Source organism: Sceloporus occidentalis, unplaced genomic scaffold, assembly GCF_023333645.1.
Source record: "Sceloporus occidentalis isolate IW3139 unplaced genomic scaffold, rSceOcc1.0.p SCAF_2, whole genome shotgun sequence".
NCBI lineage: Eukaryota > Metazoa > Chordata > Lepidosauria > Squamata > Phrynosomatidae > Sceloporus > Sceloporus occidentalis.
Genome location: NW_028316982.1, coordinates 239,952,015 through 239,969,446, shown reverse-complemented (window position 1 = coordinate 239,969,446; position 17,432 = coordinate 239,952,015). Strand labels below are relative to the sequence as shown.

General features: G+C 40.7%; 1 protein-coding gene across 1 annotated transcript in view; it reads left to right on the top strand.

Annotated features, from left to right (window-relative positions):
• The window catches only part of SERTM1 (serine rich and transmembrane domain containing 1), a 31,167-nt gene extending 20,262 nt beyond the window's left edge, over positions 1-10,905 (top strand). The window contains exon 2 of the mRNA XM_089508190.1: positions 9,991-10,905. Coding sequence (XP_089364316.1) covers positions 10,153-10,476 — 324 coding nt within the window. The 5' untranslated portion in view covers positions 9,991-10,152 and the 3' untranslated portion in view covers positions 10,477-10,905. The remainder of the gene's footprint in view (positions 1-9,990) is intronic.
• Positions 10,906-17,432: the final 6,527 nt, after the last annotated feature.

The window sequence follows — 17,432 nt, the reverse complement described above, 5'->3', positions numbered from 1 at the left end:
CTTGCTCCTGGGGGTGAATTTGAAGAGGTTAGAGTTATTGAAAAAGTTTTGTTGGAACATGGGAACTGGACTTTTGAGGATGGAGGTATTAGATATTGCTGTGTTCCTTGATGACTCCACAGGAAGTACTGGTGGGGACTTCCTTTGAGGTCTCATCCATTTCTGGATTGACATTGACTAGAAGTTGATGGTACATGACCAGACCATGTAGTAGACATATTTTTATTGTACTAAAAACTGTTTGCCAGGAGTGGCTTGAAGTGCCTTTGGTGTAATTCCTAGAGCCCAAGTGCTATAAATAAAACTTCTACAGTTGTATGTTCACAAAGGTTGTGGATAAAATAAAGTGATAGAATCAAGTTATGCATAGATGAGAACCACAGGCAATGGAAATGTAAGAAATTTATCACAGAGCATAAGCAAGGTTATCTAAAGAACACTGAATTTACTGCAGTATCTGGAGCTGAGATTGACGTGCTCCTACCAGTCACTTACATCAGACTTTATTTTTTTCTCTACTACATCTGACTCTGAAGTACCAATCGTCCTCTTCTGTTCTACTAAATCAGAAGACTGGATACATCTGCATTATTCTTAAAGAGTATTTTTTTTCTTAGTAAAGCAACAGGCAAACAGGTATTACTCAAACAATTATTTAAATTGGAGAACCTCCCACTGATCTGCGTATATTATGTCATGGCCAAAGAATCTGTGGCCCACCAGAAGGTTGTTAAATTCTAATTACCAGCAGCCTTTATCAGCCTAGCCAGTGATGGTGAGAGTTGTAGTTCATCCACATTTGGGGGGCTACAGGTTCTACATCCTGTGTTGTGAAGATTTCTACTTTTTTAAAAAAGTTCAACACAAATATAGATTTAGATTTTGGACAAATAGTTGCCATTACTTTGGCACACAGAGAACCCCTCACCTTCTTTAGTGTTCAAATAACTACCATACATATTTACTGTAAGTTGATTTCATGTATATACCAAGGGTGGGTTTGGGGCCAAAATTACTGATTTTTACATGACCCATATATATATGTCAAAGGTAAAAACTAGGGGTACATAACAAACAATTTAAAGGATGAAGCAAAGTAAAAGAATATCACAGAACTTACAAAACCCCAGCAGGAATAACTATTTGTGCTTTCCCTAAAGACTGATGGACGACAGAGTAGAGGAGGGGGGTCAGTATTTCCAGGATAGATTACACTCTTGCCTTTCACCAATGGATGGTTCCTTTTAAAAAGAAAAAGAAAAAAAGAGTTACAGCACTATATTTACCTTAACCCACGGATAAGATGACTGAGATTTTTGGGTCATTTAAATTAAAAATTTTAGACTTATACATGAGTATATACGGTATGTTTTTATAGCCCATTTCATGTTCCACGATTTACATACACAATTTACAGTATTCTTGGAAATATAAATTGATAAATTTGCAAGTTGTATACAAGGATGCCAGGTCAGGATTATTGCAGGCCCTGAGATTTCAGGACCAAAATCTGAGATCTAGGAATGATTCCTTATGATTTCACAGGAGGTGGGCCCTGATGATAATTAATTAATTAATTAATTAATTAATTAATTTAAACTTTTCTTTATACCTGGCTTTTCTCCTAAAGGAGCAATCAAAGTGGTTTAAATGATTAAAAGACAGTCAACATACACTACATACAGCATGTACAATACAATATCTAACCCCCCCTTAAAAAATGTCATGACGCATAATGCCTTAGCACTGACCACAGTTTTACAGAGTATGCCACTCTTTTTTTTTAAAATCAGGTTAAATATTAACAAATGAGGAAAATATATATTCAAACATCTTTCAAGACTGTTCTTTTATACTTAGAAGCCTCACCTTTGTCCTGAAGACTGGAAAAGAAGATGCCAGGCCCTCATATCAGGCAACCCTAGTTGCATGCTTCCCTGTGGATTTTTACTAAGTAAATAAATGCACAGATGTTGCCACATTTTAAAACTGGTTGAAATGTTTGTGCACTCTTTTTCAGCTGTTAAATAGATTATTGAGTAGGTAGTCAATAACTGGCTCACGGGCCTGGAACCTTGTCTGCAACAGTTTGCACTAGAGTAATGAACTAACACAGGTAAGACAATGTTTATATTAGCCAGAGACAGGGGACATAGTTGCAAACAGGCTGAGGTCATGAACCAAATCAGCCGAATAGGAATTGACGTCCAGAGGTGTGAGATATTCTCATGGTCAAGCTGAAGATCAAGTATTGCACAGGATAAATGAGGTGAAGTAGGGAAGGTAGTAGATGAATTATGAGAGAACTGTTGTTTTTATGTGATGAGTTGGTCATATTGCCAAGTTTGCTTAAATTAAAGCATTTAGCATTTGATGTGTCTTCATTAGATTGAGAGGTTGCCTGACCACCTTCAGGTTCTGCAGTCAATTGATGGCAGTCAGGCCAGAACTTCAGCTAACAGGATCTTCTTGCCTGGTAATAAACCCCATCTTAACTGGCAGGTCAGGAAAAACGCTGTGGATCTGGCCCTGTCTTAGAGATGAGGGTGGGAATAATGCGGTCCTCCAGATATTGCTGGATTGCCTGTAGCCAGCCTAGCTAGGGCTGAGGAACGCTAGTTCTAGTCCAACAATAGCTGAAGGTCTGTATTGCCTGTGGCCAGCCTAGCTAGGGCTGAGGAACGCTAGTTCTAGTCCAACAATAGCTGAAGGTCTGTATGATTTTCACCTCTGTTCTAAAAGTATCCTTGTCACCATCATTGGAAGCAGAGGGCTGTATTAGATGATTGATCCAGTCTGCAATGCTTACTTTCTTATTAAATATGAATTAGAGAATGCTGAATGAGCTGGAAATTACACCAGGCTGGTTGGTGGACCAACCAAGGGATGACAAAAGAGAGAGGTTAAAAATATGACATGATAATCACAAGGAGACTATAAAACATAGGTCAGCTGGGTTTTAGATAGTGGCCTGTGTGGTCCCTCAAGACTTTCTAGGGAGCCTAATGTACCTTCCCAGCTTCCCACAGTTGCCCACCCCTGTTTTAAGGCAACTGATCACATGAAAATACTTTTAAAATGTGCAGAGCTGGATTAAGGCATATGTATTATGTAAATCATACGGCTAATCTTTCCATAAAAAGAATAAATATCAGTTCAGGCAAAGAAAAAATGGAAGGACACTCTTGAGCATGGCATGAGACTTATTTTTCATGGAATTAATGGCAACTGTTCTGTGAGATGTGTGTGCCTGGTGTTTTTCCTAATACGCTGTTCATTCTATATTCTAAATAAAGAATAATATGAAGTAAATCCTTCCACAGTTTAACTAGGACAGGTTTTCTGCCATAACACGAAGACTTCCTTTCCAGCTATTCTAAGCATTGTGCAGAGAGTTAACATGATATAGTGGTTTGAGACTTGGTCTAGAATTCAGGGAGACCAGGATTGAAAACCTTGCTCCATCATGGAAATCCAGTTCATGAACTTTGACAAGCCATTCCCCTTCAGCCTTAGAGGAAGGTACTGGCAAACCTCTTCTAAATGAAGTCCCCCCCCCAAAAAAAAAAACCTAGGATAGGACAGGGACGTAGCCAAGGGGGGGGGGGTTTCTTGGGGTTCAGACCCCCCCTTCCATTAGAAAAATGAATGGTGCATGCTGCTGCGCCGCCGCACCCAAGCCCCATTATAATGGTGGCACTTAGTCTGGACCCCCCCTTCCTAAAATCCTGGCTACGTCCCTGGATAGGGTTGCCATAAGTCAGAATTGACTTGAAGGCACATTAACAACAGCAAGGCATTTTTAAGGTGTAGTAAGTTATTTAGCAGAGAGCCAGCATGATGTAGTGGTTTGAGTGTTGGACTATGACTCTGGAGACCAGGGTTCAAATCCCGGCTCAGCCATGGAAACCCACTGGGTGGCCTTGGCCAAGTCACAGTCTCTCAGCCTCAGAGGATGATAATGGTAAATCTCCACTGGAGACACTTGCCAAGAAAACCCTGTGATAGGGGTTTTCACTTTAGGGTTGCCATAAGTCGGAAACAACTTGAAGGCACACAACAACAATAACAACAACAACGTGTTATGTAGCTGCCATTTAAAAGATGTCTGAGGCATAGTTTACAGGTTACTGTCAGGACCCTACTGCTACACGACTGCTATGCACACACACTTAGGATCTTATCACACGTGGAGGGGTTTGCAGCTCAGATCCGCAGTCACTCCTGTTCTAGCAATGCAAAGCGTGATGTTTTTTCACACCAGATCCAGAGTCACTCCTGTCTAGCAGTGCGAATTAAGGTTAAAAAGTGATGTTTTACCACACCTGGTTGTCTTTCTGTTGCCCTTCCGAATTGAGGAGCAAGCGAAGTCAGTTCTATTCCAAGCAAGTCACATGATGTGGATTCAAGCAAAGTGGAGTGAGTGTACATTGTATTACCACACCGGACCATACTTTGAGGGTTCAACGATTCGAATCGGCATCCTTGTGCATGCACAGTGGGGCTCTGGATGCTGTCTTCCTTCTCTGCCCCCTCCTTAGCTGTCATCCCTCATCAGGGTGAAGAAGCAGTCAGGGGATGATGGGATAGTTCGCTGGGGGTCACTGGGGCCAGGATTGGGATGCAGGAGAAGGCAGAGGATGATGGGATAGGTCGCTGGGGCCAGGATTGGGAGGCAGGAGAAGGCAGAGGATGATGGGATAGGTCGCTGGGGCCAGGATTGGGATGCAGGAGAAGGCAGGGGATGATGGGATAGGTAGCAGTGTGGCAGAGGGGGTGAGATGTGGTGAAGGAGGAGGAGGGGAGTGACGGAGGAGGATGCAGGGGGCCAAGGGGGTTGACATCGGAGTGGTTTTCCACACCAGACCAATTCAAAGTGAAATCGAAGTGAGTTTGAATGCAAATTCTGTGAAGTCACTTTTTTTCTGAATTCATCAAAATGAGGAGTCACTTTGGATTCACTACAGAAGCACCACGGAAGGAGCTCCCATAGAAAGGAATGGCGTCTGATAACACATTCATATTATGACATGAATGTGCATCATTGGAAGCGCAGTCACGTCGGAACTGACCTGCAAAAGCTCTAAAAATCTCAGTGTGATAAACCTCTTAGAAAGTTGTAAGGCAGGTTCTTTAGTACTCTCAAGGGGTTTTAGGGAGGCATCTTTTAGTCTGTCAATAAACAAATGATTCTAGTAAAACGATGCCTGCATTTCCTGACAAGTACTCATGGCTTCTTGCTTTCCTCAACCACATGAAGTGTCTGCATCTTGAAGAATGAGGCCTTTAATGTATTGTAGAGGAACCAAGAGGATAGAGAAGTGCTAAACAATTATGACAAAATAGAGCGTTATGTGTAACAGTATTGGCAGAGCTTCCTGGAAGCACAGAAAGGTTATTTTTAACATCATTGATTTCATTTTTAATTCATCTTTCTTCCCAAGGGTTCAGAGTGGCTTATAAGGTTCTCCTCCCTCTTTTATCTTCACAATAAATCGATGAAGTAGGTCAGGCTAAAAAATAGGGACTGGGTCATAGTAACCCAGTGAGCTTTATGGTTTTGCAGTAATTTGACCCTGGGTCGCTATAGTTTTAACCCTGCACTGCAATTTCTATGCAACACTGTCTCTGTAACCTTAACGTGGTTGTCCTAAACAAGAAAACACCCCAACTCTATCATTATGAGGGGCCAAAGCTACCATTACTGGCTATGCAGCTAGGTAATTTTATAGTCCCCATTGAAATGTAATTATTCCTGAAGCAAATATTATCTTTGTGGTATTGCAGTAAAGTCCTTAATGATACAGTCATGTTTAAATGAGACTTTAAATGAGACTGACAGTGTGGGAAACCATGGAGGCTTCCCAGGGCCAATGGACCTTGTTGTGAAAGAAAATACTAAATAAGATGGATGAACATCAGGACCGGATGAACATCAGCTTTTGACGTGCCTGGACAGAAGCAGGCTATGGGCCTGAATTAAATTGCTTGTTCTACTGTGTGTTTTCTAACAGAATAGAGTAGGAGCATACATGTATGCTCAGTGGTCTTCATGAACAGGCAGATGGACACACATACATACAAAAACCTCTTCTTCTTTTTGAAGAGATTTTACTTGAATCACATTCATACCCTCCAACTGTCCAAATTCACCAGGGCCAATCCTGATTAATCCTCTGTCATTCCAGTTTTTCAGTTTCTTTTAAAATGTCCCAGTTTCTCTCCCCCCTCCATTTCCCCTTTGTCCTTAGCTTACTTGACTTGCTATAGACTGAGTTCAAAATACAAACATAGTTTGCACTCATTAAAGTAAACACGGAGGATTGAAGAAGAGGGGGCAATAGGCACTGGCAAAATTAGACTCAGGCAAAAGCAAACAACTGCAACCCCTCCTAATTTGTAACTCCTTAAAAAACCCATTAACAGCATTTTCCGTCTTGATCCACTCTGATATTGCTTGGCCACAGGCATCCTGTGAAATGCACTCTGTGAAAGGGAGTGTTAGAGGGTATGCACACTTGCCAAAAGATTGACCATATTGAGACTAGAAAAACTTTGGGGCAATCTGACCATGTTCTTCCATTCTGCTTTGAACATTTGAGCAGAAATAGGAAGACTGAACAGAAAAAGCCTGAGGCCAAGCTAACATTAGAATGTGGATGCGCTTAGTAGAGTTGGATATGGAGAGGGAGGGAGGGAGGGAGGGAGAATGAATGAATGAATGAATGAATGAATATGAAACAGTGAAATTTGGGGTTTTAGAAGGAACATATTCATACCCACGCAAATGACAATTTTCACAATGAAAAAATAATATTTGTATGTAAGTTTGGCACAACCACATCCAGAGCTCATGATTAAAGTTAGTCCACTGTATCCACAGATTCATTATCCACAGATTCAACCATACAAGGCTTGAAAATAGTTTTAATAAGGGACACCATTTTGTTATGCCATTGTATTTAATGGGACTTGAGCATCCATGGATTCTGGTATCCACAGGGAATCCTAAAACCAAACTCCAGTGGATACCAGAGGCCCACTGTACAATTGTGTAGGGACTCAGTGGTCCTGCCCTTTCCATATTCCACATATTTGGGAGCAATTGTGTGCAATGGACATTCTGATCTACCTTGTAGCCTCCCAGAGTCTTTGCAAACTTACCCAATCTGGATTCAAAATCATAGAGAACCTAAATAGAGCAGACTCAAAAGTCATCCCTCCAATGTATGCTATGTGACAAAATGAAAGGAGGGAAATGGAAAGGAATGGCTTGGTAGACTTAGCACTGTCCTGCTATCTCTCTCACACACTCATTGTGCAGGGTGGGGTGCACACTTGGAAGACTAATTGAGTGGGTCTGAGTAAATGCTTCACTAGGGCAGAGAGAGGTGCATTATGCCTTGAAGGAGGCTGTGGTGGGCCTTTTTCTGAAGATGACCTCCATGGATCCAGAGCTATGCAAGAACTACCACCCTATCACTAATATCCTGTATTTGGGCAAGGTGCTTAAATGTGTAGTGACCCAGCAGCATCAGATGTTCTTGAAGTAAAGAGATTATCTGGACCCATTTCAGTCTGGTTTCAGGACAGGTTACAGTGCAGAGACCACATGATTGCTCTGAGTGGCAACCTACTCTGGGGATATATGGGGGAGTGCTACTCTGTTGACCTTCCAAGATCTCTTAGCAGTTTTTTGGTATCAATTATCATAATATCCTACTGAACCAACTCAGGTGTGAATAGGAGACACTGTGTTACAGTGGTTCCACTCCTGTGCCCTCTTCTGTGTCTCACCAATAGGGGAAATACATTGATGTTTATCACACTATGCTCTTAAAGAGGTACTATTCCAGTGTGACTCCTCTAGCAGCCTCCTGTTGCATTCTGGGATTGGCAGTTTTAAGGAGCTGAACTTCTCTGCCTGAGAATTCTAAATACCCCTCCTTAAAACTGCCAATCCCAGCATGCAACAGGAGGCAGCTAGAGGAGTCACACTGGAATAGTACCTCTTTAAGAGCATAGTGTGATAAACATCAGAGTGAGAGGACATGGGAGAGGGCCTTCTCTGTGGTGGTATCCTAGTTCTACAACTCCATCCCCCTGGAATCCTAATTGCTGCCAATGTTGGGATTATTTTGGTGCCAAATCAAATCCTGGCTTTTTATTAAAACATAAAACATAACAGGCATAACTGAGGGAGAGAGTAGGCTGGCCCAGTTCCATCAGGGGCTAGCCTGAAGAAAGAGGCTCCTCCCTCCCTAACTGTCATCTTTCGGCCTCTGAGGGAGAGAGAAGGCTGGCCCAGTTCCATCAGGGGCTAGCCTGAAGAAAGAGGCTCCTCCCTCCCTAACTGTCATCTTTCGGCCTCTGAGGGAGAGAGAAGGCTGGCCCAGTACCATCAGGGGCTAGCCTGAAGAAGAAGAGCCCTCCCTCCGGTCCATCTGCCTTGGTCCAGGCCTCAGAGGGAGAGAAGAATGCTGAACCTGATTCCCTCCCCCCCTCACCATTCCCTTCTCCTTTTGTGTCGTGTCTTTTAGATTGTAAGCCTGTGGGCAGGGAACTGTCTGTTATCCCCTCTATTGTAAACCGCTCGGATTCCCAGTGATTGGGCGGTATATAAATAAAACCTATTATTATTATTATTATTAACTGGTTTTATCTGTGCTGCACATTAAGTTGAATCCAGGCTGAAGACTATATACCCACTGAAATCACTGGGACTTTAGTTAGTTATGACAGACTCTTATTGGTTTCTGTAACTCTGCTCTATGTATGACTGAGTCTGGATCCATCACATGGAAGTAGAGCGAGAAAATTGTCAAGGTTAACTAGAATGTTTCTGCTCATCATCTTGTTTCCATGTGGATTTCCTTTTGTTTTTATTATCATTTTATGTTGTATGATACAACCTTTTGTTTTTATTATCGCTTTATGTCATATGATACAACAGAATAATAACTGTAGATGTACAATAGATGAATAAAATGAAAGAAGAGAAATAAGTATAACTGGTGCAATGCACTAGCAAATAAATTAAACATAGGGCTGTGTATCATAGGTAAGAAACGGGTTTTGGCTGATGGAAAGATAGAATTACAGTTCATTAGGGATGATCCAGCATCATTCCATAACTGCAAGGCCAATAGTTGGTGTCCTCAAAATGGAGAAGACGCAGAGTCCATAATTTGGCTAGGTGGTTTACTTGGAGATACTTTTCCATATATGTAAACAATAAAAGGATATCATTCACCCTCAGATTTTTCAAGGTCCTTTGTTAGTTGTAGGTCTTAATTGAGATGTTAATTTCTTGTTAAGGGCTATTTTTCATGTTCTCCAACTATTTCTGGTTGTTCAGATTCTTTAGATGTCCCCAGTGACACTCTAGTTCAAGTTGAGCAGATGCTAAAAGCATAAGAATTTTGTGATTAAGATGTTTGTTTTAATAGCAGTAGTAGTTCATCTCTAAAGGGTAATAATGCATATCTGAAATAAATATTCATAATGCAGCCCAATATGTTTTTCCTCATGGGCAACATAGCCACATATGAAATAGAGATCATTTTTTCAGAACACCCACTTGAACACAATGGCGAGGAAATATTGTTAATACAAAGTAGCGTAGTGGGTATAAGAAATGATTGAATAGTAGTTCTTTATTTATGGACTTAACAAAAAAATTACAAAAGAATTATAGCACTACGGAGTTCAGTAAACCTGACATGGATTTGTTTCAGGAGGTATGAGAATATGCAAAGATCAAGTTTTGATTCTTGTTTTCTGGATTTGGCAGATTTGTTAACAACTGTTACAGAGTATACTTTTGAAATTCTATATGCCAACTTTTCTTACATTGCCTAAAAATGTGGATCAGAAATGATTTACTAAGTTCGGTACACCCCTCTGTTACATCAAATGAAAGTGTTAATGAAATGAACAATTAAATGCAGTTCTCTAACTGTTATTTCCTTCTTTTTATTTATTTTTCAGGGCCAACACATAGCATACTTCAGGTTCATTCTGATCGAAGACGAGAAGGGTAATGGGCATTGCAGAGTGGCTCAGCATGGCATTTGTCTTCTGGAAATTTGTCTTTGACTACTAGCTCTGTTAAGTTTTAATACAACAGTATTCCCACCCACCCCAAAAAACATGTCAGTACTCAACCCCACATCTGGATTAATGGGAAATATGGAAAATGGAACTTTTATCGAGCTCTACCCCACCTCTCTCTCCACATCCATGGATTCATCTTCTGGACGCGTATCTAATGTCTATGTCTATGTATCAATATTTCTCAGTCTCTTGGCATTTCTTCTTTTGCTATTAATCATTGCACTTCAGAGGCTGAAGAACATCATCTCTTCCAGTTCCTCCTATCCAGAATATACTAGTGATGCAGGAAGTTCCTTCACTAACTTAGAAGTCTGTAGCATTTCCTCTCAGCACTCTGCTTTTTCAAACCTTTCTTCATAAAAAGATATGGAAGGGAATACATTAGGAATGGAACAACCATTTTGTCTAACTCTGGGGATACAAGAGAAGTTATGCATGCAATATCTGCTTTTGAGGACTACTAATCATAATTGATTTTTAAGATTTCTCTTGTTAGTCGCCATATCCCCTCTGTACTAATTGTGCTTTTCACCTCTGACCACATAAACTAATACCCGTCTGTAGTAGTATTGCAGTTTTTTTAGCATTTCCCCAGCTCATTCTGAAAATAAGACAGAGATTTAAATGAACACTGAATATCCTATTTATGATTCATTGAACCTAAAACTTCAGAAGTTTTAACTGCCTTACCCAGAAATGGTATTATATTATTCATAATAGATTCCTAGAAAAGTCTTGACCCAGTCATTTAAAGCTTTATTGTATTGTACTTCCAAAACTTAAGGCAATTTTAAGAAAACAAAACAAATATAAAGTTTAGTTCAAAAGTGTGTTGCTGAGATTTACTTGTATATTATCCTGAATAAACTCCTCTGTATGTCAGAGATGATTATTTTATTTTAATTCAAATTAATAAATAATGTGCTTGCTAGTTCATTTTTACTCTTCTGAATCTGGTAGATTATTAGAATTACATATTTTTTGGGAAGTGGTATTTGCTTCTGATCTGGAAATACATTTCTAGTTGTTGTTTTTTGATATTTCATTATAATTGAAGGGAGAGTTTGGGGGAAATAATTGGAAGTTTGGGGAATAAAATGTAGGCAACAATAATCCGAACAAAAATGAATTCTTGGATAATACTAATGGAAGTTTTATTCTTGTTTGCCTCATATACAAAAACATTTAATCTTTATTAACAAAAATAACAAAATATATTCAGTAGGTATCCAAATATATAATTTGAGTTTGTACCCAAAACACATTTTGTGCTGAGGAACAGTCATATATAGTGGTAGGAGAGGAAAAAGGGCGGGGGGAATCTCAACACTTGGGGCCTAATTCTGGAATTGCAAGGAAATAAATTTCTACTAAACATTATGAAGAATGTCCTAGTAATAAGACCTGTTTGATGATGGAACAAACAAAACAGGAGATAGTGGAGTCTCTTTCACTCAAGGTATTTAAGCAGAGCCTGGAAGGTCCTTTGTCAAGGTTGTGGTGTGATGAAGAGATTTTGTTCCCTTTGACAAATTAGAAATGATTAAATAAGCACACAATTGTTCAAAGTTGGTGTTTGAGTAAAAGGGAAAGATGTTTATTACAAGAGCTACATTTGGAGATTAGGTTGCAAAGCTTATTGTTGTTGGGTGCCTTCAAGTCATTTCCAACTTATGGTGACCCTAGGCAAACCTATCATGAGTTTTTTTGGCAAGATTTGTTCAGAGGAGGTTTGACATTTCCTTCCCCTTTGGCTGAGAGCATATAACTTGCCGAAAGTCACCCAATGTCTTCTGTTCATGGAGAGCTGGGAATCAAACCCTGATTTCCAGAGTTAGACAGCAACACTCAAACCACTATGCCACACTGGCTCTCTTAGGTTGCAAAGCTAAAGCTAGTTATATGTCAAGGAGAGAAACAATTCAGACTGAGAGAGAGAGAAAATGAGCTCATGCCAGAATGTCAGTCTTGGTAAGAAAGAGACAGATTAAATATGGTAGGCAAGACAAAGAGGTGATACTTCACAAGTGTCTGTTGTTTCCTTAGCTACCTACCTTACCACTGTTGTTCTCTAAAGACCCATGGTCCTTTGTGAAGTCACAGTTGCATTCTACTTCAAACAAAAATGTCTATCCTGTCACATTTAGTGTAAACGAGTTCCATATAAATTAAGAAATATCATCATGAGAAAATGTGGCTTGGCACAGGCAGAGAGCAGTCGCATCACGGAATGACCGACAAAGCCAATAGTTCCAGCTGAGCCATCTTCAGCATAAGTAGTTTCTCTGAACAAACACCCTAGTCTTGTGACACGATGAAACAGCAGAGAGGCTTCTCTTCATCCAGCAGTTAATGGCACAATATTTCTTTTTGTAATTAGGAACAGGCAATTCACTACATGACTTTTTAGGACAGTAATGGACAACTTCCAGGGCGGTTGCTGGCCTTTCCCCTTGATGTTGGAGGTCTGCCCCTGTTCCCACACCCAGGCCTCTGAAGAAACTGGCTTTAAAAGGGATGTCCTCTAGTGAGTGTGGAGCAAGATTGCCAGAGTGAAAACTGGAGCAGGCCACTGTACCTTTAATGGTTTTGTAGAAGAGGACATTTTGGCAGATTTTGCTTGTGACACAACCAGGTAACAAGAAACACCTGCTGAGATTCCCTCTTCTACACAACCATTGAAAGTACAGGAGTGTTTCCAGTGACTAGAAAACACTTCAGGTTTGGCAAAGACACCCTCCTCACCTAAAACATGTTAATATTGGCCCCTTCCCAGGTGACATTGTTTTTTAACCCTCATTAAGGCATACAGTATTTTAAAATCTTTGTGTTGATTGATTTCTGGTGGTATTTTCTGATGCCATGGGAATTCCAGTGTACTGCAGGTATAAAAATGTCCCATGTTCATAGGAATGTTTGTAGGTAGAGACTGAGTGTTAGGGATGATGGGAGTTGCAGCTCTTCTCCTGGCTTTCATTCTCACCCCCCTGGTCAGCGGAAGAACAACCAGTTTGACCAGTAGCTCTGAGAATTGGCTGAAGATGTCTTCCAATCTTCTCTGAAGTCTGCTGGTTCTTGTGCAGCTCTCAAGACACCAGTCAACACAGTAGTCTTCTATAAAAGGTCTACTTTTATTCTAATATATACACTATGCACAAAACAATTCACTACTCACAAAACTCACACTACTATACTCCTCAATACCCACAAAAAATATTGCCATACATTATTGCTTATATAGGCATTTGTCTCTCCATTCATTATACAGTTGCCACCTCCTGGGCGTGTACATACATTATGATTGACATATCATACTTGGCTCAATCTTTACCTCACATTGCATCATACATTACTGTCCACTTAATGACTTTCAGGTGATATCAATTTGCACCTTTTCACTTTGTCCTTGCCACATGTGTCCTTGGCTTTTAGGACCTTCTAATTAGATTATATGCAACACCTATGTGCCATTTCAATAGCTTTTGCTGTGTCATGTTACTTTCAAATACATTCATATACATATTATATTTCTTGTGACTATATATCCCATGTTGCTTTTTCCTGACAATTTTCACCATACACAAACATCTAAATTAAAAGGATACATGTTTACGTGAAATATTTGAGTAACTGCCAGCCCTCCTTTTTTCTTTTTCTAAGATGGCTAAAATATTGTACATGAATGAGTCTCAGATTAAGCAATGTTGTTACAGATTTTTGAAGCACATTTTGCTAATCTACCACCATGCACCCCATGGTTGTGGCTATAGGACCCTGGATTTTCCATCTCTGTTGGTTTCTAGGCAAAAGTGGTACCCTTCACTTGGGTATTTGGCATGTTTTGAGGCTGCTATGGCTGCTTCCTAGTCCTGCTCTCCTTTTGTTATTTTTCTTTCTTATTAGTTATGTTATTGCTTGCTTGCAAATCCCATAGAAGTGGTTACATGAAAGCACCCAAAGCAAATATATTCAGAAGAGACAAAATGGTGAATGAAATTCTATCGGAAGCTCCGGAACTAGAGTACAAGGTAAACAGAATACAAATGTTTTCATCTTGGTTACAAATGCCATGATTTCCCATATGCGTTGCTTCTCATTTATATTCAGTGGAACTGCAATATTAGCCGGCTGCATAAAGCCAAATGAATATACTTCAGTAAGCCAAATGTTCTGTGACTGGAACATGACTTTACTCTTTCTCTTTGCCATATAGAGCTACTGAGAGAAAGGGAGGATAGAGTGGGCTTTTCTGCAGCATTGGCGAGGACTCTGGTGGCCAGAAGGGCAGCAGCAAAGGAGTTCGACATGTGGGGCCACTATGTACCATCATCAGAAATACTAAAAGTATGGATACATTTGTGGAGTAGGATACATGCATCTTTAGGTCATGGTCACAATACCCTGACCGTGATAGTGGGGATGACAAGCATGTATAAAACATTGCAACTTTGGGTCAGTTTGCTCTGTGCAGAGATTTTGTTTTCCATCATGAGAAAAAATAATGGTGTGCTTGAAAGCACAGGAGATGAATCAAATATGCAAGTTTCTGCCCCTGTACCCATGAAAGAGTCTCATGAGAGTTTTACCACTATTTGTGTGAATGTGCAAACTGCCTGTATTGGAAATACCACAAGGAACCTGTTGTTTGCACTATGTTTATAGTTAATATGAACTCTTCATTTTGTTCTTTGGGCTGCTGTATTCTGCCTATGATAAAATCCTGTTCAAAATAACATAAAAATATGAACTTTCAATGGTAAAAAACACTAACAATTCAAAAAATAAATGGCAATGTTACTTTAATATTTTAGCACCATAAAAAATGTTTCAGCTGCAACACACTAGAATAGTTTCAGAGGGTCAACTCAGATATGTTCACTGGAATAGATTGGTTTTAAAGAGGCTGACAAATCTCTTCTGAGAGGAAAATCTATGCTTTTAATATCCAACCAACTCACACTATTGTCATATTTCTGGGCAGGCTAGTCTCATAGTCACCCTGAATATACACACACCAAGTAGACAAACTAGGCAAAGGGAATCCAAAAATAGAGTCAACATGCAAGGCTGAACTCAAATTACCAGAACCCCTACAAGTGAGCAGCTAAATAAGTGGAAACTGATCCAGATTCAAGCAGGAGGTAAGGATCTGAAACCAATCAAGTTCAAGCAGGACTCAAACAAAAACTGGTGAAGACATGAGAGAGAGAGCCTTCTTGGTGGCTGCTCCTCTCTTCTGGAATGCCCTTCCATGAGAAACAAGGCTAGCCCCATCCCTACTTACCTTTTGTCGGCAAGCTTTTTTCAGGCAGGCTTTTGATATAAAATCATGGGGTGGTTTGGATAGGGTAGATATCATGATTTTAGTGTGGTTTTAACATCTGTAAATTTTTACTGGTTTTAGATTATATTTTTAATTGTTTTATTGTAATATGTTTCTAGAATTTTTATTTGTGATCTGCCGGGTCCCTTTTGGGTAGAAAGATAGGACAGAAATCAGATGATAGATAGATAGATAGATAGATAGATAGATAGATAGATAGATAGATAGATAGGCATCAGCCTGTCAGTCACAGCAACAGCCAAGCAAGGCAGGAATAGGTAACATGTACTGAGGCTCAGCACAGATGTTGTTTTCAGCAGCTCTTTCAGGCTAGAACTAAAACCTTTGTAACTGGACTGTCGGGATCCAAACCATGACCTAGCTGGCAGCATTTCAGCAATAGGTTTTTCCAAGAGCAGGGCCCAACACACAAAGAGATCCTTTATTCTCAAGAAGCCCACCCTTACAGTTGAGTAATTGCCTGGTAGGCTCCAGCATAATGCATACTTGCACCCTGCAACTTTCTGTTAGGCTTGGAAGAAGCCTTTGCTAGGATTGAGCATTCCTCTTCTACATCTGTAAGGATTGTTTCCATCTTCCCATAAGAACCACATGTGCAGCCAGTTTAGTGGGATCTTATGACTTAGGGAGCTCAAATTAATCCATTCTGGAGGAATCTTATAGGAGGGGCATGATAACTTCCATTGAGGAGGTTAAGCACAGATATAAGTGTCACCACTTTATAATCTGAGTGCCCATTCACATTACCTTTTAACCTGGTTTTGAAATCAGTTCTTCCACGTGAAGTTCATATTGGGCCCGATTCTGTCACAATCCATGTCGAGGCTTGCACAAGGAAATGCCCCTTAGCACGGGGTATCGAGATTTGGGCTAAAATCCATCTTTTCTGAAAAGACCCGGGTTCCGCGAAATATGAACTTGCCCCCGATCATGATCGGGGAAAATTCAGGGAGGGATTAAGGTCAGAGGGCGGGCAGAGGTCAGAGCATTCCCTCCCCTCATCGGAGGGGAGGAGGAGGAGGAAGAGGAAAGAGCTGAAGGAAAAAGGGGAATCGAGGCAAAGGGTGACAGGAGGCTAAAAGGGGAAATCAGGGTGACTGATGGAGGCTGCAAAGGGCTGTCAGAAGGAGGGCAGGGGGAGTGGAGAAAGTTATGGTAGAGGAGGAGGAGGAGGAGGAGGATGAAGGAGCCAGGGGAAGAAGGGAGCCATGGAGGGCATTCTATAACGGAGCAGGAGGAGGAGGATGAAGGAGCCAGGGCAGCTCAGAGGGAGGGGAGGGTCAGAAGGAAAGAGGAAGAGGAGGACTGCCAAGGGAAATTGGGCTGCGGGGCAAAGCCGGGGGATGTAGGGAAATCAGGCTGCAGCAGAAGCAGCCTCTTTTATTTTTGACAATTTATGCGCATGATTTTTTGGGTGACATGTCTGTGTGCTTACTTGTGCTACTTTTATTTCCTCTTGCTCCTGGATTATTATTATTATTATTAGTGTTATATGCGGATGCTACAGTCAGAATGCCTGCGCTGCATTTCCCTTTTATTTCCAATGGATTCCATGGGTCAGTTGGAACTGACAGGTCACTCTCTCTCAGCCTCAGTGGAAGGCAATGGCAAAGCTCCTCTGAAGAGAATGTAGCAGGAGGAAAGGGGTCAGTTCAGGTCAGGTCACAGGCAGGGCACGAACGGAGCTCCCATCAGGCACCTTTCCCCCTTTTTTATTTTTTAAAATTATTTTTGACAAAATATGCGCATATTTTTTTGCTTGAGGCAGATATATAGATGGATAGAATGTGGCTAGCAGCTTGTTCCCTTTCCCTTTTATTTGCTCGCTACCAGCAAAGGGGAAATGTTGCAAAGGGCAAGACTTGAGAATGAATTCTACAATTCGAATGTTACATTTGTTGATCTTGTCAATTTGACAAATTGGCAAAATGATACATGCTTTTGCTACTGTCTCTAAGGAATTCAAGGGTAG